Source organism: Lepidochelys kempii, chromosome 1 (genome assembly GCF_965140285.1).
Source record: "Lepidochelys kempii isolate rLepKem1 chromosome 1, rLepKem1.hap1, whole genome shotgun sequence".
Taxonomy (NCBI): domain Eukaryota; kingdom Metazoa; phylum Chordata; order Testudines; family Cheloniidae; genus Lepidochelys; species Lepidochelys kempii.
Window position 1 is genome coordinate 205,495,774 of NC_136380.1, and position 22,741 is coordinate 205,518,514.

General features: G+C 41.4%; 1 protein-coding gene across 1 annotated transcript in view; it reads left to right on the plus strand.

The window, feature by feature from the left end:
* Positions 1 to 6,221, plus strand: part of SLC22A15 (solute carrier family 22 member 15) — a 40,916-nt gene extending 34,695 nt beyond the window's left edge. The window contains exons 11-12 of the mRNA XM_073309177.1: positions 1,097 to 1,285; positions 6,135 to 6,221. Of these exons, the coding sequence (XP_073165278.1) occupies positions 1,097 to 1,285; positions 6,135 to 6,221 (276 nt within the window). The remainder of the gene's footprint in view (positions 1 to 1,096; positions 1,286 to 6,134) is intronic.
* Positions 6,222 to 22,741: the final 16,520 nt, after the last annotated feature.

Genomic DNA, 22,741 nt, shown 5'->3' on the forward strand with positions numbered 1-22,741 from the left:
GTTTAGGTTGGATAGTAAGAAAAACTTTTTCACAAGGAGAATGGTGAAGCACTGGAATACGTTACCTAGGGAGGTGGTGGAATCTCCTTCCTTAGAAGTTTTTAAGGTCAGGCTTGACAAAGCCCTGGCTGGGATGATTTAATTGGGGATTGGTCCTGCTTTGAGCAGGGGGTTGGACTAGATGACCTCCTGAGGTCCCTTCCAACCCTGATATTCTATGATTTGGGATAGCAAACAGATCAAAACAGATTACCTAGCAAATAAACAAAAACGCAATCTAAGCATAATATACTAAAGAGATTGGATATGAGTAGCAAATTCTCACCCTAATTGTTGATTCAGGCAGTTTGTAGAGATTAAGGGGCCAGCTGCCCTTGTTTGCAGCTTAAAACCCCCAGATATTGCTTTCACAGGCTAGAAATCCCTCTAGCCTGGGTCCAACCCTTCTCCCCCAGTCCAGTCCTTGTTTCTCAGGTGTTTCCAAGCGTCTCCTTTGGGTGGGGAGTCAGCGAAGAACCCTGATGTCACTCTTCTGCCTTAAATAGCTTTGTCTCCAAGCTTGGTTCCCGTGCCTGTTCAGTGGAAATACACTGGTATTCCAAGATGGAGTCCAGTACAGGTGACTTGGTCACATGTCTGTAGGGTCACAGCAGCAATGACTCAGTCTGTTTGTAGCATCCTCAGGAAGGCTCCCTGGTGGGAGATTAACTTTTTCTAAGACCTGTTCTCCATAATGGCCCTTTCCAGCCAGCCATCTAGACTGTGTGCATTCTGCCTAATGGGCATTCCCCAGATGTAAACACATTTGTAATAGATGCATAAACAATATTCCTAACTTCAGATACCAAAATGATACATGCATATAAGTAGTATAATTATATTCAGTAAATCATAGCCTTTTCAATATCTCACATGATCAATCTTGCATAAAATACATTATAGTTATGCCATAATTATCTCGTAATATCTCTATGAAGAACGTGGTGTAGTGTGACAATACCTACCTCACAGGGTGGCTGAAAATTAAGTGCTTGAATATGTAAAATGCGATATGTTTGCCCCCCTTTCCTTAACTATCTCTGCTCTTAATTTCCAGAAATCTGTGCAGTGGTCTCTGCCATACATCGTGTTTGGAGTGACTGGCGTGTTGTCAGGTCTCCTGAGTTTGTTGTTGCCAGAAACACTGAACAGCCCTTTGCTAGAGACGATATCAGACCTGCAGGTGTGCTCATACTGGAGACTGGGGGACGAAGCTATGTCATTGCAAGCACTAGGCGGCTCACGGGTACATCACTTTTCTTAATACTTCACCACCATTGTAGTGCATCGATTACAGCTGTCAACTTTAAGAGTGCCGAACTAGATGGTGCTTAGTCTGTGGATGACAGGCTCCAAGGGGACACTGGGGATAGTTTAGTGATCTTACCATCATATCTGAAATACTCTCTGCAAGTGCAGGCTCAGATCCTAGCTAGGTCAACTCATCCCTCTCATGCTTGGTGAGAAAGTTACAACTTTCCCTTTAGGATAAAGGACCCTAACACAGAGATCTCTGCCTCTGTCACCTCTAGTCTGCTGGGTCCTATAAGGCTGATCCGTAAGACCTTTCAAAAACCTTATCTGGCACAAGATGCAGCAGCTGGTTTATGAGGGAGGGCTGTGCCTGTATTCTATAATCTGTGCAGGCTTCCACTTTTTGTTTTTGGGTGCAATTTAAGATGTTGGTTCTAACATACAAAGCCTTAAATTGGTTAGAACCTGGTTAACTCTGATGTCTACCTCACACCTGACCGTAGTAGCTGAGATTAGTTGAGATGCATGATCTAACAGCTCCCGGGCTTAATAATGAGGAGACTTGGAGGCAAGGTATTTTCAGTGAGGTTTACTTGACTGCTGAGTTTGCTTCCCTTTGTTCATTCATCAGGTTTTGTTGACCTTCCAGTCATGTCTTGGTGTGAGAGTTCTTCCATCTATTTTTTTTTCTCCTGGGGAGGGAGAAATAAATGAGTGGAAAGAGTGATTAAGTTTGGGGAGGGATTTTAGGTTTCTTAACACTGGTCCAAAACGTATAAGTATTGTAGGGTTTATAAAGATTATAGATTGACTTGGAGCACTAGAAGGTACATCTTGTCACATTAAACGAAATGAAAAAATACTCAGTCTTTAGGAACACGCTTCCCCAGATATACATCTGATTTGAATCCAGATAAAACAAAAGGAGTCAGATTCATGTCTGCAGAGACACTGTCTACTTCAGTGAAGTTACACCCAAGATGGCCTCTGACACATTATACATTTTTTTAAGACAATCACAGGTAAAACATATGGAAAATGAAAAGCTGTTAAACATTAACCCTGTCTGATAAAGGTGATAGAAAAGTCTGGTGGAGCTGCCTTTAGGATTACTTAATACATTGTTCTGCTGGATACCCACTGATGCCTAGTGTACATTTAAGTTTTGCCAACATACTATGTCATAGACTCGATTAGCGGAGTGATTTTTTTTCCTGACATAGCTGTGTTAGCAAATGCCCTAGCGTTATACCATTAGTGTAGTGTTATACCCCAGTTATACCATCAAAGCCATTTTGCTGGAATAGCTTTTTTTTCGCCCTCCTGGTATAGATGCAGTTTAAACCAACTCTTTTGCTGGTAAAAACTTCATCTATACAAGGAGGATTTGCTGGTACAACTGTACTGGCAAACCCCTTAATTATTGAAAAGGACTGGGTATAGCCACTTTACATGATTCATAAGAGCTGAAATATTTGGATAATCTCCCACTGTGCTCAAAGATTTGCAGAGAAAATCTGACCGTGTCCAATGTTGTTAGTCTGGGTTGGGCAAAGTAAGAAGACTTGTCTGATTCTATGCCAGGGGTTGGCAACCTTTCAGAAGTGGTGTGCCGAGGCTTCATTTATTCACTGTAATTTAAGGTTTCGTGTGCCAGTAATACATTTTAACGTTTTTAGAAGGGGTCTCTCTCTCTGTCTATATTATATAACTAAACTACAGTTGTACGTAAATTAAATCAGGTTTTTAAAATGTTTAAGCTTCATTTAAAATTAAATTTAAAATGCAGATCTTATCAGTTTAGTGTGATCCTTGCCCTTGTTTTTCCTTGCTGAGTTTTCCAGTGTCCCCAGGCAGGCAGTGGGCTGAGCGGGCCGGTGGCTGAGATCCCGGCTGGCAAGGGGCTGGCAGCCGGAACCCCGGGCTGGCAGCCGAGTGCCACTGAAAATCAGCTCGCGTGCTGCCTTTGGTATGCATGCCATAGGTTGCTGGCCCCTGTTCTATGACAATACATGTGTTAATGTTTTCCCCTCTTCTCTGGGAGCAGTTGCTTTGTGGGCTTTTAGGTCTGTAAGTTACATACGCTGAGTGCGATAATTCTCCATGCCAAGGAAGACCCATAAATCACTGATACACTGCTACCTCGATATAACACGGTCCTCGGGAGTTAAAAAATCGTACCGCGGTATAGGTGAAACTGCGTTATATCGAAGCCACACACGTGATGTGCTGATCCACCAGAGCGAGCAGCCACACCCCCTGGAGCACTCGTTTACCGCGTTATATCAGAATTCGCTTTATATCGGACCATGTTATATCAAGGTAGCAGTGTATTATAAAACTGTAATGCACAGGTTGGTTGCTGCCTTCCATCCCAGAGGGCTGTGTTTCAGGGGTGCTTCATTTATTGGGTTCTAAAGCACTTCAGAATCTGTGAAAGACAGATATTGCAAGCTGAACAGGATTGGGCTGGGTCAATACTTGGATGAGACATTCAGGGAAATCAAAAGGATATTTTAGGAAATGGTATTTGTGATTTTTGTCATAAACAAGGGAAATGCAGCCTAGATGGAGTTACTATAAGATGGTTGCATAACTGGTTGAAAAACCGTTCCCAGGGAATAGTTATCAGTGGTTCACAGTCAAACTTGAAGGGCATAATGAGTGGGGTCCCACAGGTATCAGTTCTGGTTCCAGTTCTGTTCAATATCTTTATCAATTATTTAGATAATGGCATAGAGAGTACACTTATAAAGTTTGCGGACAATACCAAGATGGGAGGGCTTGCAAGGTTTTTGGAGGATAGGATTATAATTCAAAATGATCTGGACAAACTGGAGAAATGGTCTGAAGTAAATAGGATGAAATTCAATAAGGACAAATGCAAAATCCTCCACTTAGGAAGGAACAATCAGTTGCACACATACAAAATGGGAAATGACGGTCTAGGAAGGAGTACTGCAGAAAGGGATCTGGGGGTCATAGTGGACCACAAGCTAAATATGAGTCAACAATGTACTACTGTTGGGGAGGGGGGGGCTGTGAACATCATTCTGGGATGTATTAGCAGGACTGTGGTAAGCAAGACACGAGAAGAACAATTTTTCTCCCTCCTCATTGTAACAACCTTTTATGTACTTGAAAACTTATGTCCCCTCTCAGTCTAAACAAACCCAATTTTTTCAATCTTCCCTCACAGGTCATGTTTTCTAGACCTTTAATCATTTTTGTTGCTCTTCTCTGGACTTTCTCCAATTTGTCCACATCTTTCCTGAAACGTGGCACCCAGAACTGGACACAGTACTCCAGCTGAGGCCTAATCAGCGCAGAGTAGAGCGAAAGAATTACTTTTTAACCTCTGAGGATAGGACAAGAAGCAGCGGGCTTAAATTGCAGCAAGGAAGGTTTAGGTTGGACATTAGGAAAAAATTCCTAACTGCCAGGGTGGCTAAGTACTGGAATAAATTGCCCAGGGAGGTTGTGGAATTTCCATCATTAGAGGTTTTTAAGAGCAGGTTAGACAAAGACCTGTTGGGGATCGTCTAGATATTGCTTAGTCCTGCTATGAGTGCAGGGGACTGGACTAGATGACCTCTCAAGGTCCCTTCCAGTCCTATGATTCTATTATTGTTCACAATTTATCACCCATTCCTTTAGTCAGTGCAGAGCACAGTTCCCTACCAAGGTATTAGGGGGTGCTTACTGCTGGAAATGCTCTGTCTGAAAGAATGTTGTGCATCCAAACAAAATTTCAAATGTGCGTATTTTCGCACTTTCACCACTCTAACCTTTTGGGGGAGGGGCGGGAAACAATTCCCCTCTTATATGTAATTAGTGCAAGTAGGGCAACTTCCTTTGCTTGGAGGATAAGAATGATCTCGTGGCCAAAGTACAGCACTGGGAGTAGGGAGATCTAGTTTCAGCTCTCATTTAGCAAATTGTCTCTGCAGTTCCCTTCTCTACCCCAGATAGACACCTGACTTGGATCGCAAGCCACAAACTTTTCAAGTAGTGAAAATAGCTTGCAGGTATGTGTGTTGCACACCCTTGCATTGTAGATTGCAAGAGTACAGAATGGCCTTTTGTCCCACAGTTTCTCCCTTTCCAACAGTTTCAGTGCCTGCAGAACCTCTTTCCCTTTGTGTCAGGCATAGTTAGTTTTTTGCTGTTTTGTTTTTTCTAGTAGTTAGCTTGTTTTGTAAAAGCTTTCTGGTCCTATGAGTCTCTTTTCACCTGTGTTTAGGCTTTTTATATTGCTGGCTAGTTGGAGCTTTGTTTATCTGCATGGCAGGTAATCCTGGCAAATGCCCCCTTTTTTTTTTTTTTTTTTTTTTAAATGTGAAGCTTGTGTAGGAAGATGTCCACTCATGATAAATAGGGATGAAGAGGCATTTCCCCCAAACTCTGCTTCCTGAGCCTTTGCTTCTAGTAGATCAGAGGGACAGGAACATTGCTACTGCTTTCTTAACTCAGAAAGCTTTGTAGAATGCCAGATCAAGCCATCCTAGTCAGTTCACTTGTCTTGCATCCGACCTCCTTAGTCTGCTAAAGGGAGTACAGGAGTTCATGCTGGATAAAAGTCCATCTTTGCTAAGAGGGTTCGAAGAAGTATGAATCTAAAATCCTCAGATCCAAGTGGAACTGACCTTGGGCAGGTCATTTAACTTCTCTGTACTTCAGTTTCCCCTGTGTAAAATGGGCAAAATCCTCCCCACCTCTCAGTAGGGTTGTAATGCTTCCTATTTGTAAAGAGCACTTTGAGATGCTCTGACGGTGCTGCAAAAGTACATTTTTTCAATGTTAACTGTTGAATGTGTTAACAATTTCATTTTTTTTCCTAGTCTGCAGATAAAGATCGCTCTGCGGGGAGTGAAAGTGAAGATGAAGAATTCTATGATGCTGATGAAGAGACCCAAATGATCAAGTAACAAGAGGAAGCTTTCCTTTTTATGCCTTTTTTTTTTTTTTTAAACTTGTCCAGCCAGGTCCACCTGTAAAAATAAAACTGGAACTGTCTGCGGGTGAATTATAACAGGGCAAGTGCCTCTGCCTTTCCAGCACTGGGGGAGGAATTAGAGTACTACTCAGATGCATTACAGTGGTTTGACCATTCAAATGTTTGTGGCTCAAACTTATGATTGCAGGCTAGGTTTGAGGCCAAAGATGATGGGGAGGGATTTGAGGTATTTCTGAAACTTGAACTTGAGAACTGATTCAACTTGCAGACTTCCGCTGCATGTGTTTGCATTTTTCCTTCAAGGTGGGCTCATGTTGATTTTGAAGCAGCTGAAATCCATAAACTGGAAAGGTTTCAACTAGGCTTCTTCAGATGGATGAAACCTAAAGAGTTAAACTGGACACAGAAGATACTATAGGCCAGTATGATGGGAACAAATTCCTGAAATCCTCTCAAGTAACCTGCAGCACACTGGAAAGAATGAACTAGGGAATCTCCACCAGTTCTGCATCCGCTCACTGGAATGGAATTTCATACCTCAAGTGCTTAGGGAACACCAACAAAAGATAGCTGTACTCATTGATGTTGTAGGGTGGATGTCTAGAGGGGCCATCAAAGGTTAGAGGGACCAGCTAATAGGAAAGGGCAGAGGGACTTAAGTAAAACAAAATCTCCATTATTGCTGATCTCTTCTCCCCCTATCTGTCTCCTCCACCCAGCCCTTGCACCTCTCAAAACAACTTCCTTTTTTTCCCTTTTATTTTGGTTCTTTCTCACACAGGTTTGTCATGACAGTCTGTAAATCTCAGGATGGCTCTGAATTTCTGTTGCATATTCTGATTGATTTTGTGTTTGTCACTTTGCCATGTAAACTGAAGGACTTGTTTTTCCATGGTATAGAGTGAATGTCTTACGGGAAGTAATTTTACTTAGCTATGTTTTGCATTATTGTGGGCTTTCCATGATTATGGCTATGGAGGAAAAATGAGATCTGCATGCAGTGGTACAGAGTACTGAAATTGCCTGTGCAGGCTGCTACTAGTGTCTTGGGGATCATTGCAAGAGGATGCTAGTATTTACTTTAAAATTCTGTATGTAGATAAAGTTCTTTGGAAGTTTCTTGAGCCCACATTCAATTAATTACTTGACCTTGCTGAGGGAGAACTGTATTCTTTTGTTTAAACTAAACTGTTTTTTTAAGTATACTGAAAGAGAAGGATGTTGAGTGTTTTGCCAACTAATAGATGCGGCCTTTTGGTACGGATTCAATATTCCTAGCTGTTACAGTTGACTTCTATATAATTCTTTGCAGTTTATGGGATCAAATTTCATATTAAAAGTGTAAAGGTAGCTGGTTATTCTATTGGAAAATAATACATGATCAAATAATTGGGGAGAAGGGTGTTTACTGAACATATTCCAGAGTCAGAGCGAAAAACTCAGTTATTCCGGAAGGAAGCAGAAGATCGGATCTGAAACTTACAGCAGGCTATCTAAACTTTGTCCAGTCAAGAGCTGCATAGGCAACTTTCTAGAAGCCCAAGAGTTGTATCTCTGTTACCTGAGTGGAATGTAGTGCTGCTATCCTCATCTTCAGTGCAGAGGGGAAGCCCGCAAGACTACATGTTCTAGCATGCAGTACTCCATCTTGATCTGCACAGATTGATACAGTGCTATGAGCACAACAGTGAGCTGTAGTGGGGCTCAGTGGTCGCTGCAGGTAGCACATCAGTAGGGAAGATGAAGAGGACTGCTGGCTGCATTGTAGACAACAGTGGGACATTTGACCAGCAGCCCACGCTTTGATCTCTCCTGACTCTTGCACAGCTCTTGTGGATGAGATAGCAAAATTAATAGAACTTTTTAAAACTAATCTGGATGTTTTCAGCCTTATTTATACATAGGAAAATGACTGAGTGGAGTTCTTGGAGTTATAATTAAGTTTGTGTGTTGTGCTTTTTTTTTCTAGTTTGACATTTGACACTTTAAAATATGGGGATTATAAGAAACATGGGAGGGAAAGGGTTTTTTTTCTTTTCATTAGGTTCTTGGTGATTTTTTTCCTCAAAGGTTCTACATGTGCAATAGCTCTTACTGAAATTAATGCTGCAGTACCTAGGAACTGTACTGATGTTGTCAAAACCTTATATTTCTTAGGGGATCAATCTCCACAATGGAATCACTGCCTCTTTCTGGCTTTAAGCAGTGGAAATAGGGACTCCTTTGTGAGACTGACTAGCGCTCTTGGCCTTGTTGGTTTTGTTTTTGCTAAAAGTCCCAAACCTGCAAAGAGATCCATCCATGTAACTTTCCATTGTTACTCCGTGTGGTTGCAGTGGTTCAGGTGGGTGGATTTCTTTGTAGGATCATGGTCAAAATTTGTGACAGCCCCTAATTTAAGGTTAAATGTACCTCCATTTCATACAAGCACTCTTATACATATGATTGCAAAACCAAGGATGAAGAAGAAACTTTTATGTGAGAAAAATTAATTGCAGTTTTTTTGGAGACCCTTATACTGAGTCTGTCCCGGGTTTGCACATTCAAAGGTTGAGGACCTCCTACTGTGTCTGCCATAGAGGCTGTTGAGTGGCTATTTATTTATTTTTGGGCCAGTGAATTGCTAGAACAGGATCTTCCTAGGCGGAAGCTCAGTGTTCGTTGAGGTGGGGGTTTTTTTGTTTTGTTTTTGTTTTTTTGTTTTGTTTGTTTTTTTTTACAGAAGGATTCTGACAAATGACTTATTACTCTTGCACTCCATGTGCTTCAGTCTGGCACCTCTGGTGTTTGGGTTTGTGCTTAGAAGTTGGGGGTGGTACAAGCTGACCACCTGCTACAGAACAGAGGAAGATTCCTGTTTCATACAGAGAAGTCCTAAGCCATTGTGGCATCAGATACTTTGCCCTAGTTAGCATTTGTTGTGCACATATGATGCACAGCATTTCATGGCAAGTATGGACAGCATACACTGTATCTAGGCAGACCAATATTGCTAAGCAGAACTCTTCAGATTGACAATGCATGCTGTTCTGAACTCTGCAGCTAGTGCCTGTTTTAATTAGACCCCCAAGTCACAACATTTGTATGGCTACCCTACCTCCAGGTATAATCTAATGGTTCAGAGCTGGCCTTATTCTGATTCTTCCCATGTATGGGCAGCACATATTGGACATCTGCCCAGGGAAACTTGAATATACACCAGATCAAAAAGAAAAGTATCACTGTTAGTGACACTAAAATAGCACTGATGATCTGACAGATTTAATCCTTGCAATTCTTGATTGAAGTTTGACAAATGCTCTCCCCATGCTTATTTTATTCCATTGTAGCTAGGCTAACTTTACATAAGTGATCTGCACTATTCAGGGATTTGAGGTATTTCTGAAACTTGAACTTGAGAACTGATTCAACTTGCAGACATGTCCTGTGTAGACATAAGAATAAATCCAAGTTGGTAGCTGTCAGTCTCTTACCTATATATCCTTGTTTTGTAGAAGTTGTTTTTCAGCTGGGTCTCTTTATGGGGCTCTACTGTAGAGAACTGAGACTTTCCCACAGCAGAGATCAGGTCAGCACTGCTTCCAGCGGGACCCATCTTCTTACCATTTCCCAACTCTGTTATCAGGGTGTGGCAGGGGATGTGCTCTAAGTTCTAGACCATGTTGACTTGGTCAAGCAAATTCAAGAAAGAAAAATGTTATGGAAGCTATGGCGTTAGCTTCTCAGTTTCGTTTATTTTAAAACTGTAATACATTCATGTCAGTATATCAGTATTATGGGCCCAATTCTGGCTGGTAGCACATACACCAAAAAATCTGTGTGCAACACAAGGATTGTATGGTGGAAGTTAGCATGTACATGCATGCCTCTGGGTGGACCAGCTAAGTCTTTATGCACAGCTCTTCTTACATTAATTATTTCTAGTGCAGGACTATGCATGTAACTGTTTTGAGTTTCAGTACTCTATGAATTCATTGTAGGGTATAAAGAGTGAAAGAGAGGTTCTTAGATGGAGAAATCGCTATTATTATAGAAATCATATGGAAAGGGCTTATTTGATATTGTAGCTCTTTCACCTCTAGCATCCAGTGCAGCATTCTTCATTACCATATAGTTGCCAGTGCCTACTCCAATCTACTGTAACCTTCAGATGATCCATGTGATAGGACTATTCCAGTCTAATAGATGTTTTAAAAAGTTACCTTGAAAGTCAGCCTAAATTTATTTACTTTTTTTCATCCCCTCTCTCCTACTGATAGCTTCTTGAATCATCCTAAAATAGCTTTGATTGCAAACCTAGTGAAAAATACTAAGAAAATGAAAATAGGGAATCGATTTTTGTTTTACTTTGATTCATTTGAACTGTCCCTAGTGCTAAAGTGCTTTTAAGTGTCCTCAAATCAGTTTGGACTGGTGCTATCCGTAGGTAATTCTACGGAATTGGTATAAGCAGTTGCCAGATTTCTAAGCTTGAATGAAATAATGTCTAAAACTAATTCTGTGTGTTCATTTGGAATTCTTCCATGTGACCGGATAAAACTAGATTTACAAGCATCTCTCCATGGATCTTTAGGACAGGAAAAGGGAGAACTACCTTTGTTCATGCCTTAATGCTCTTTGCACTTTAATGACCATTGTTTCTGAAACCCTTCTCACTGCTTGCAGAGACAGTAATTAGCCAAAGAGATTAATATTAAAAAACAAAGTATAGAATTTGCATAATATGAAACCGTTGCCTGTGTCATATATCATACACAAGTCTGCAGGGTCTTATTTTATTGTAAATATCAAAGCTCACTCTTCAAGATCAGGATAAACAAGATAAGACCACTTGCTAGAATTTGTTAGTTCACTCATCAGACTTTTAAGAAATGTTAATTGAAGGCCACATGGAGTTTATAGAATGAAGTAGATGGTTGAACTGGTATATTTTAATTAAGGGCAGTGTTAAGTATTAAAATGTCTACAAGAGAGTTCAGTTTCCTTTTGGAACTCAGTTTTAAAAAAAACTTAAATTCTGGTGGCAGCGTGTATGCCAGCAAAAATGCAGACAACTGCTGGAATGCACAGCAGGAGCTGGCTGCTTCCTGTCTCCAAAAGATTGTAAAGAGATTCTGTACCTCCAGGTGGTAAATGGAATGGGACAAAGCCATGAGGTGGCATAATTCACACCTTTATGTGGATACATATAACATGGCTGCCTGGACCAATCACTGTTCCCTTTTGTATATCTGCCCCTCAATTACAAATAGTGCATGAGTCTCTAAAACAAAATATTACTGCTTCCCAGCCAACTTTGATATACTGCTCGGATTCATAGTCAATCAGGAGCCAGATAAAGTGTGACGACAATAGTAATCAGAATTTCTGATTACTAAATGGATAGATTATATTTACAGAAATACTAAACAGCTGTATTTGAATGGTGCAGTATCCATGAAGCCTTCTAAATTCATGAAGTGTTGCTCAGATTTTGGCCTTAAATGGTTTTAAATGATCAATAAAAGTTGAAAGGCTGCTAAGGATTTAGTTGGGATCTGTGTATAATCTGAAAAGAGCAGAACTTTATGGAAAGATTTGGTATTGTCAGCACATTAAAAATACAATTTACAGTATATCGAAGAATAGAATACTTTAGGGAAATGCTAATAACATATTTTCTTCCCTTAGAATTTCAGGTGAGTCTCTAAATGGTCAGTCTTTAATTCCAAGGAAAAGTGAAATCAAAACCTTTTTTTATGTTATTGATGAAGATTGAATGAGATGCAGTCATTGTGCAGGTATAATTTTTGCTTTATGAAGAAAATTTTTATTGCACAGCGTACTTAATGGTAGCAGCTTTTCCTTCCTTGAGTTAATAACATTAACATTGGATTTTTTTTAAGCTACCTCTTTCCATTAATCTTTATTTGGTACTGAATATTACATTAAAGAGATTTTAGGAAACTATGGGAAAAAATAGTTTCCATTGTTTTGTTTGTATGCTGCTGGTGATCCACTGATTAACTTGAAACGGGGAAGGACTTATGGCTTTAATGCTTTTTACAGTGAGTTTTGAATAGTGAATGTAAGTACAAGGGTTGTTTTGGGGTGGAGTGGGGGGTAGTTTTAGAAGGGTGGAACAACCATGGCTGTCATTGGTGATGCTCTGCTCTTCTGCAAACCAGGCCTTTACTGTGCTGAAACCCATCTGTTGGGCAGAAGACTGTACGCTCGCACTGTCTTGTTTCTCCTTGCTCTTAGCCTTTCATAAGCAGTTAATTATTCGCATAGGACAAGCAAATGAAATTCCTGAACAGAGGATCAAATTCTGCCCTGAGTTACCTTTACACAACCCCACTGATTTCAACTTCAGTCAGAATTTGGACATTACCCTGACAGAGGAGCAGCTAAGTGGATGAACTTTGTTTTTTCAACATAAGACCAAGTTCATTGCCAGTATAACTCCCATTGACTTTGGTGAAGTTGTACCTGCTTATACCAGGATGGAATTTGATCCTACATTCAGAAGTGCTTGTCAGCCTGTTGGTTAAGCAAAAAGATGTCTGGTGGTTAGAGGGGTTGGGTTTTTGCTTGGGCCATGTACCCAGGCAGAAAGTTTTAGATGTTTGTTTTATGCAATGTGTGGGTATATATTTTTTTAATCCTTGATTTGGACTTCTTGAGCACTGTGTGTACAAGGCCTTTCAGCATAAATATGTGGATTTATTGAATTTGGAAGTTGTCCTTCTGTCATCATCCTCTGAGTGCCATTTCTAGTTCTCAGTTGTACGGTTAAAGCCTGTGGGATTGTTTGGTTTTTTTTTTTTTTTTTAGAACACCAAGAAGTCACCATTTGTTCAAGCCTCAAAACATTTGTTTCCCTAACGTATGTCTTTTGTAATGGTGGCATTCACTTACACAGTGTGACTAAGTGCTGGGTCCATCTCCTTTTAAGATGTGTTTGCCACAGAGGACTAAACTGTTATAACAAATGTAAAAATATTCAGAACAACTAAGACTCTCGTCTTCTGTCTGGGTTGTTTCTGTATTTGATGCACATTGTTTGATCTATAGCTGCTGTAATTCACTGGAGCTCTGCAAGGTAAAACCAGCAAGTTGGTTCAAGTTTGGAACCTTTTGCAATGTGAGATTTTAAAAAAAGGACTCCATTAAAATTTTACACATTTTAAAGCTACTTTTCTCCCAAAATGTAATAACACTATTTAGCCAGAAATCAATATGGGATATGCTTTACATTCTGGGAGATGTTAATTTATTTCTGGGTGACCTTTTGAGCATTTTTAAGATCTTAATCTTTAAGATTTCGTAGATATTTGTCTGCCATGGCATGGTAACTTTTAAGTAATTTGTAAAAACTCTGAAACGGCCTCTGACTCATACAGTTCATATAAATGTCTTTGTCGCTTAGTTTGTGCCTTTTCTTTCACTAATGCAAGCTCTCTCAATAAACATCAGCTGTTCTGGACCATTGCAAGCCTATTTTATTGTACTGATTTTACTTGCCTGACCCCCTTTTTGTTTTCCGAAGGGTGAGAAGTGATCTCTAATAGAACAGATATTTATAACTGATTGTTCAAGAGGAAATTGACAAGGTGGAAAGCAGGTCATTGTGGAATGGCAATGCCACAAAACCCCTGGGAAGCTGTGACTGTCAGTACTAATCAATATATTCCACTATATCTATCACAGATCATTTCTAACAAAAACAAACTGGAGCAAGTGGGGGAGGTTTAGATTGGATATTAGGAAAACCTTTTTCACTAAGAGGGTGGTGAAACACTAGAATGCGTTACCTAGGGAGGTGGTAGAATCTCCTTCCTTAGAGGTTTTTAAGGTCAGGCTTGACAAAGCCCTGGCTGGGATGATTTAACTGGGAATTGGTCCTGCTTCGAGCAGGGGGTTGGACTAGATGACCTTCAGGGGTCCCTTCCAACCCTGATATTCTATGATTCTAAGTGGAATGTGAGAATCAATTTACTACCAGCCTCAATTGTTGCTTGATGTTGAAAGACTGGAAACACTCTTGGGGATTTAGCACAGTAAAATGTCAATGCTGCAGTTGTTTTTAATATTGATATTATGGTAGTATGCACAGACAGTGATTGGGACTTGGGGTCCTGTTGTGTTGGGTGCTGCACAAACACATGAAAATATGGTCCCTGCCCTAAAGTGTTCAGTCTAAAATTATACCACTTTATGAAATACCGTGACAGCTACTGGCAATATTTTAACACTTGTTTTCATTAACTGAGAAAAAAGTAATGAATAGCTGAAGTGCACTTCCTGTATCATGTCAAGAGAGAGAGTCTCTTTATATACCTGAAAAAATATGGCTTAGGGATACTGGAGATAATGTCTCCCCTCTAAATATTGGGCAACAGGTTTTTCACTGTGATATATCCACTTCTGCATAGTAATTGAAGGTTTTTTAAAATGTAAGGTTTTTTGGACATGTCTGTAAGTAAAGCATCTTTTGATTTAATTTTTTAACTTCCCCTTAAATAGCTCCTTTTTTACACTTCAGAGGTTAATATTTTTGATTTATACAAACTAAATAGAAAAGAGCATGTATCCAATACTAAGTTATGTACATAACAGTCTATGAGGTATGTTGCCATTTTCCTTTCTGCAAAGTGAGGCTAAGTGAAAGTGACCAGCAAGATTCCTGGTTTGTATTCCCACCTCTGGCATTGGGCACTGACAAGGATGGGAAGAAGTCCGTCTGCTCTCACATTGCTTCATTGTTTAAAATAGTCATCTGTCTTTGGGTTCACCTCCTTTATATTCTTACAGCATAAAAGAAATCTCTCAAAACAAAGTACTGCTACAGCTGAAGATGTTTTTCCTGTTCAGTAGTCTTTAAGTGAATTTTTACAAACAGTTGAAGTGTCCATAACAACCAAACGACCAATTAATTTGGTACCTTTGTTTAGAATTACTAAACAAAACTGACCTTTTGTTCCCCATTCTTGTGGACATTACATTTGTCTCTTCTATCATAATGGTTTAATACTTTCTCTCTTTATTTTAATTTTCAATGTAGTGTTGGTGAAAGGTGTAGACTTGAAAGCCCTGCTACTTAAGGTCTCTGTCTACAGAATCTGTACAGTGTAGCTAACATCAGTATAAACTTCCACATCCTTTACCACTACTTGCCTCAGTTATGCCCTGGAAGGAACAGCTGAGTTGAGACAGTAGGCACTTGTGTGCACTTAAACCTGTTCTGCTTCAGTGCAGATGCTACATTCCCCGACGGGAGGAGTTCTCCTGTTGGTGTAAGTAATCCACCTCTCTGAGAGGCCGTAGCTACCTCAACAAAAGAATTCTTCCATCAACCTACTGCTGTCTATGCAGGGATTTAGGCTGTCTTAACAGTGCTGCTCAGGGGTAGTTGAGCTGACCTAATTTTCTAGTGTAGACCAGGCCTTGGTCTACCCTTTGTGACCGTGGGGATTTGTCCGAGTTAGTTATCTGTGGCCAGCCATTGGTTTATCTGCACTCATACAAACCCTTAGTGATGACAAAGCTGTGACTCTCTCTGATGCATTTCTTTCTTGCTTGGAACTCAGTAAGATGCCCTGCCACAAACTGCAGTTTTAACATCAATGGCTGTAACTAGGACAAATTTCCACTGTGAACAAGTGCCATTTAACTACTGACCCTCATACCTTTCAGTCACCCAGGCCCAAATGAGAAATGCAATTTATTAAAGACCTGAAATGAGGGGGACAAACTATTCATGTGGAAAACTTGAAAGTATTGAGGTATTAGTTATTCACAATAAGGAACAATCTGTCTCAGCTGCTTCATTCTCCATTTCTGATGTAAATAGTCAATAATAAAGGTGAGGTTCCCCCACCCCTGTTGGGACTAACATCAGTGTCATTCCTTGAAATCATGGACACTTTGAGGTATACTGGACCCTCTGTGAAAACTTCCAGCAGTGGTGCTAATTGTGGTAGCAGTAACACCTTTCCCCATGGACTGCCAAACAGCCATCAAACAGTGACAACTTTTAGTTATGTCTAACCTGGACCAGATTCAAGCTAGTAAGGTGAAAGTAAAAACAACTCTCCCATTGCAGCCTCCTATATTGGTTTAAAAAAAGTTGATTTCTGAAATACACTCAACTATGCTTTTCCCAGAATTATCAGTTTGCATCTTTTTTTAATGGTTGGAGATGAGACAGTGGTGGCCAAATTGTCTTTGAATTTCTGAAGGAAACAACTACCGTCTTGACCAGCTGCTGTGAGAGCATCTTCGCTGAGTAACTCCTAAACTCTTTCGGGGGGGAAAACACAACCTGGTACAGAAGTGACAGCAGCTCTCTCCTAGGTCATGTACATAATTCACCAAATTAAAAGAGCAGCCTGTTGGTCTGTATCCATATTTCTCTTGACAGCTGACAAGCTGAGGTGCCTGAGCTTCGTCCTCACCATGAAGTGGAGAGGATAGATGTGGAGAGGTCTTGGTCTTCACTGTGGGCACCCTTCTCCCACTCTGTCCTGGTATAGTGACATTGTAAGGGTAGTGTGATTATGTTGGGGGGGGGGGGTTGTGCAGTTTCCTCTTGTCCTAATGCACAGTGCCACTCTCCCATTGCATACAAAATTCCTTTGCCAACTGCTCATGTGTGGTATGTTGTTTGGATACCATTCTGATGGATTCAGGGGAAGGCTGAGTGACTGCTCCATGCAGAATGTGTGGCATAATGGGATTGCTTGAGACTGGGCAAGTTTAAGAGACTGGATAAACATTAAAAATACTGCTTACCTTTATCCAGACTGACCTTTTTTGTTGAGATGGTGGCTAGCCATGGACCAGATCCCTGAGAATGTAGGGCTGGATTGCTTTCATCTGCTTTATTTCAGGATGTCCTTTGAATCACTCACAGATTGTATTTGTTCAGTGTAAGCAGCACCATAGATTTATAGATATTAAGGTCAGAAGGGACCATTATGATCATCTAGTCTGACCTGCACAATGAAGGCCACAGAATCTCACCCACCCACTCCTGCAATAAACCTCTCACCTATGTCTGAGCTATTGAAGTTCTCAAATCATGGTTTAAAGACTTCAAGGTGCAGAGAATCCTCCAGCAAGTGACCCGTGCCCCAGGCTGCAGAGGAAGGCAACCCCCCCCCCCCCAGGCCTCTTCCAAGCTGCCCTGGAGGAAAATTCCTTCCTGACCCCAAATATGGCGATCAGCTGAACCCCAAGCATGTGGTCAAGACTCACCAGCCAGGTACCCAGGAAAGAATTCTCTGTAGTAACTCAGATCCCATCCCATCACAGGCCATTGGGCCTATTTACCATGAATAGTTTAAAGATCAATTAATTGCCAAAATCATGTTATCCCATCATACCATCTCCTCCATAAATTTATCGAGTTTAATCTTGAAGCCAGATAGTTCTTTTGCCCCCACAGCTTCCCTTGGAAGGCTGTTCCAGAACTTCACTCCTCTGGTTGTTAGAAACCTTCGTCTAATTTCAAGTGTAAACTTCCACCACAGTTCAAGGCCCTTAAATTTTCCTCTGGCAGGATTAACAGAAGTTCCATTCATCTGCTCAGCCAGCATGAGGTGGGGAGCAGCACTAGCATCCCTACCAAGCTGCTCCAGTAGTGGGTCTGGTATAGAAATGAGCAGCATGTTGATGCTTCAAGAAAGGAGCATGTGGATAAAACCTGCTGCAACCTTGGCAGCCGATTAAGCCATTCAGTACAGGTCACTTCAGTTGCTGCTGAACTGTCACTTGCTCTCTGGCCCCACATCTCTGCTCAGGCTTATCCCACCCCTGCAGCTCTGGGGTTTGTGGGGATTTCCCCCAATCTGCTCTTCCTCCAAAATGGGCTCCTGGATGGTGGGAGTATCTTTGTCACCTCCCATGTAAGCAAAAGAGTCCCGGCCTAATAGCAGTGACTTTCTCTGTGTTTTCCCTTGGCTTTTACCCTAGACCTTAGCAGAGCAGACCCCCAAAGTTAAGTGAAGGCAGTATTTAAACACTAGGGAAGAAGCAGTCCAATTCTGCTTCCAATTGCACTAATGTAAGTGGGAGCAGAATTTGGGTCAATGTCTCTAAAATGTAAGACTTCTAACTTAATGTGCTCAGTGTGGCAGCTGTCCATATAATCGTATCCCTTTACCATCCTTTATCATTAGTAGTATCCCTTTATCATTTTGATGGCCACTTTGAGCTGCAGCTTGCCCCCCTAACACTTAAGTTCTAATGTATTCTTCTTGAGGCACCATCCTTCCCCAGCTGTGCGGATAGTTTCAATTTCTGGTTTTCATTACTATAAACTTCTGTTGATGTAGCAAACGCTTGAGGTTTTTTCTTCTATTTGTAAACCTGTGAGGCATATCACAGGGTGTGTAGCTGGGCTAAGAATATACCTGCAGTGTTCACCAAAATAGTCATGTAATGCACTCCCTGGATGAGAGCTATTGCTTAAACAGTATCAGGTGGTGATTGTTTACCAGAGCCCTTTTTCCCCTTGGGTACAGCTTTCATTCTATTTCATTGGCATTCACTTGGGAGTGTCTGATTAATACTTACTTACATTTTTACAGTTCTTTGATCGTGTAGTGCAGTAGATAGGGCTGAATCTCAGATTTCTATTCCTGAGGCTTACCCTTTCTGAAACTTTAATTCCCTAATCTATACAATGGAACCAATACAGTTTATCTACATCACAGGGTATGACACTTATTGTTTGTAAAGTTGTCTTGACCTAAAATATTTGTCATCCCCCGCTACCATCATACCTGAGTGTCTTCTGGTCTTCAATGTACTAAACCTCACAACAGGCCCATGACGTAGGCAAGTATTAATATTCTCATTTTACAGCTAGTAATTGGAGGCACAGAGACTGTGACTTGCCCAAGGTCATACAGGAAGTCTGTGGAAGAGCAAAGAATTAAACCTTAAGTCTCCCAAGTCCCTACCCACTAGCCTATCCTTCTCTGTTGGATGAGAAGTATTGCAGAAAGGCAGAGTATTATAGAGAAGTAACTGTTATGCTTTTGTCCTAGTATCTTAAAAAACTTAGTGGCGTGAACTCTTGGGGTGACTTGGCCTTTCCCTTGTGCAGTGTGAATGTGGGGGCTAAGTTTGATCAGTTCTCAGAGGCTGGGTAGTTTGAAATTGGCATTTGCCCTTGCCCTCTCCTGTCATTTGAAATGTGTCTGAATTTCCACTCCTTATCCCATCCAGATTCTCTGCATGGATGGTAGGAGCCCTGCCTTTTTTTGTCATTAAATTGGCAGGCATGTTCATGTTGTGTTGTTAATTTGTTTGGTGGGGGGGATACAGGTAGATGAAGGCTCTTGTTCCTCCTACCAGTCAAATGACACAAGCCTATTTCTGCAAATTGTAATGCTTTTTAATTTTAAAAGCTTGTGCTCCACTTTCTCCTGCTCCTTCTATTTCTCAGGAGCTCTGCAGTGAATTCTCCATTTGACCAGCTCTGGCCCTACATATCTACCCTTGCTCCACTGCAACCTTGAGCCAGTGTAATGCAAATGATTGAACTGTTCCCTGAGGTTGTTTGGCTGTGACAGCACAAAGCAGCCAATAAAGAGGGAAGAGCCAAGCATCTTGTTAGTGGGGAGCAGCTTGAACTTGAATTGTCTATTGACAGAGATTGAGAATATGTTTGCTTGCAAAACAAATGTACGTTTCAGAGTAGCAGCCGTGTTAGTCTGTATCTGGAAAAGGAGGACTTGTGGCACCTTAGAGACTAACAAATATTTGTTAGTCTCTAAGGTGCCACAAGTCCTCCTTTTCTTAAAACAAATGTAATCATCCACTGATGCCAGCAGGTTATTCTAGGAGGCTACTTAACTAGAATTTTTACTAAATACATGCCAACCACAGTGACCAGGAGCCTGTTAGTGCACCTCAACTATTGCAGTTGTATCTATATACGACTGGGAATTGGTAGCCATCCTGAGCATAGGAATTCTTTCAAAAGTTTGTAGAAACTTCTGACGAGGTCCTCATCCAGCCAAGCTAGGCTGCTGGGTTGATCTAGCTTTATACACCATGCCCGTCAGTATAGTACATAAGTGCTGAACTCTTGCTCCACTTTGTTCCATTTGTAACCTATTTCTAGTAAAGTGTCTCATTAACTTTAATCCTCTACTGTAGTGTATTGGTGGGCATTTGTCCCATTTGCTCGCCCCCCCGTGCAGGGGGGAGGCTGGGCTGGAGGGGGAGGGAGGAAGGGTTCTTGGGGGGAGGGGAGAGGGGGCAGCAGGGTTTGAGTGACCAGTGACAGCTAGGGCCACCTTGGGTGAGCAGCTGGGGCCAGGGGGGCCTTGAGCCAACCCCATGTGGTGTCCTGTTTTCCCTTTGTGAAATATGGTCACCCTAATTGTTCCTCTATGTCCACCTTTTTCCACCGTGACCCTAACTGCTGTCTGATCTTCAAGCCCCTGCATAACATAGCCCTTGCCTGCTTCATTTTTCCTTTGCTTCCTCCCTTCTCTGTTCAAAATGTGCAGCTACCTAGCCCCTGCTGTGTCCTTACTGCTGTTTGAGTCTGGGCCCTCTTCCAAGTGACTTCTAATGTATGCCTGGACCACACTCCTGAATCCGTCTGATGCCTCCAATTTCAAGGCTAAGTCTATCCTATAGACCTATATCGGTATAACTACGTCACTCAGGGGGGTGAAAAATCCATACCCCTGAGTGCTGCAATTATACAGTAGACCTGCCCCAAGTCCTCACCTCAAAGCAATGTTAACAAATCGTGGGGTGGAATCTGTTCGAAATCACGAATTCTAAGCCCCTTCAGTCACTGGGTTGGGTTTGCATTCCCATGCCCTGTCCAAGGCTGTTATGTGCTAAGCATCTCCATGCCACTCACAAATGTAGCATCCCTGTCACACCTACCCCCAGCTCTACTGAATTCTCATCCATCATGCTGGGCTCCAGCCAGGGGTAGCAGTTGCTCTTTCTCCCTCTAGGGAGCTGCTGTGGTGCTTAGTGTTCTCACTATTTCCCCCAGCTCACTCAGAGCAGGAAAGGAGCACTTAGAAGGAACAAGTGCCATCAGTAGGAACAGGTGGTCAGCATGCAGGGACAGAAGGTCAGAGGCCTCGGTATTACCCAGTGAGTCCCCAGGCACCAGCCCCCGCAATAAGACCCCAGATTCTCAGCTGGCCTCCAGTATCCCTACCCAGCATCCCAGACAAATCCCAGTTATCTGCTTACTTGTGACTCAAGAACTCTCCAGACACCCCGGCATCTACACTCCTAGCCTAGTGGCAGGTATGTCTATTTGTATCTATACATTGTTGAGTTAGCTTGCAAGCTATTCAGGGAAAGATTTATCGGTAAATTGCCTATGCACTAGATGAGTAATAATGCATTATAACAAACTTTACCATAAAAAGCCTCGCTTAGTTACAGAAAATCCATTGGTTTTCTAATGTTGGATCATTACAAAACCTAAAAACCTACTTTCCCCTATACTAATTTCCCCCTATTGTTACTCACACTTTCTTGTCAACTGTTTGAAATGGGCCACTCTCATTACCACTACAAAAGTTATTTTTTCTCCCCTGGTATCCTGCTGTTAATTGAATTGTCTCTTTAGACTGACCTCACACTTGGTAAGGCAACTCCCAACTTTTCATGTATTTATACCTGCTCCTGTATTTTCCACTCCATGCATCTGATGAAGTGGGTTCTAGCCCACAAAAGCTTATGTCCAAATAAATTTGTTAGTCTCTAAGGTGCCTCGGTTTTGGGTGTTTTTTTTTTTTTTTTTTTTTTTTTTTTTAGAAAACCCAATGCCTCTCAATGCATGTTGTGCCTGCCTCCCAAGTCCTATGATCCAATTACTCTGCAAAGCTGAATATTAACTAGCACTCATCAAGCCCCAGTTAACATCTGCCACACATCTCTGCTCTTGCTATTATTCCTTTGAGGCAATAGCCCTTGACATCTCCTACAGAAGGAAATCATGACAAAATCCTGCTTGAAGCAATTGCACATGTGGTTTTCCATTACACTGAAATGTATGGGGTGCAAACATGCCACATCACACACCCAGTTAGAGACCATCAGTTGGGCTTCTTGCTGGTGTCTGCTTAACCCTCTTGCTTGTCCTTGAATGTTTGCAATAGCCAGGAGGAGAGATGAGCTGCCAATTGTAATTCCCTGATGATTAAGAAGAAAACACTCCATTTAACTCTGTTCTGCTGAGGCTTGGTGTATTCTGTTGCAGTCATTTAAGAGATCACCTAGCTTTTCTTAAACACAGGGCAGAAACATTAATAGCCAGCAGAAATGGTTACAAGCAGATTGGCTATAAAACTACTATCCTGGGCTACCTGAGATTGTGTTTCAGTAAGAGCTCATAAATTTGGTCTGGACAACATTTTGTTAGGATACTGTGTATTTCCAACTGCAAGTGTTCAAAAATCATGAGATTGTGAAAAATAAATGCGGGGGTCAATTTGCTTTCGAGTTTTTTGA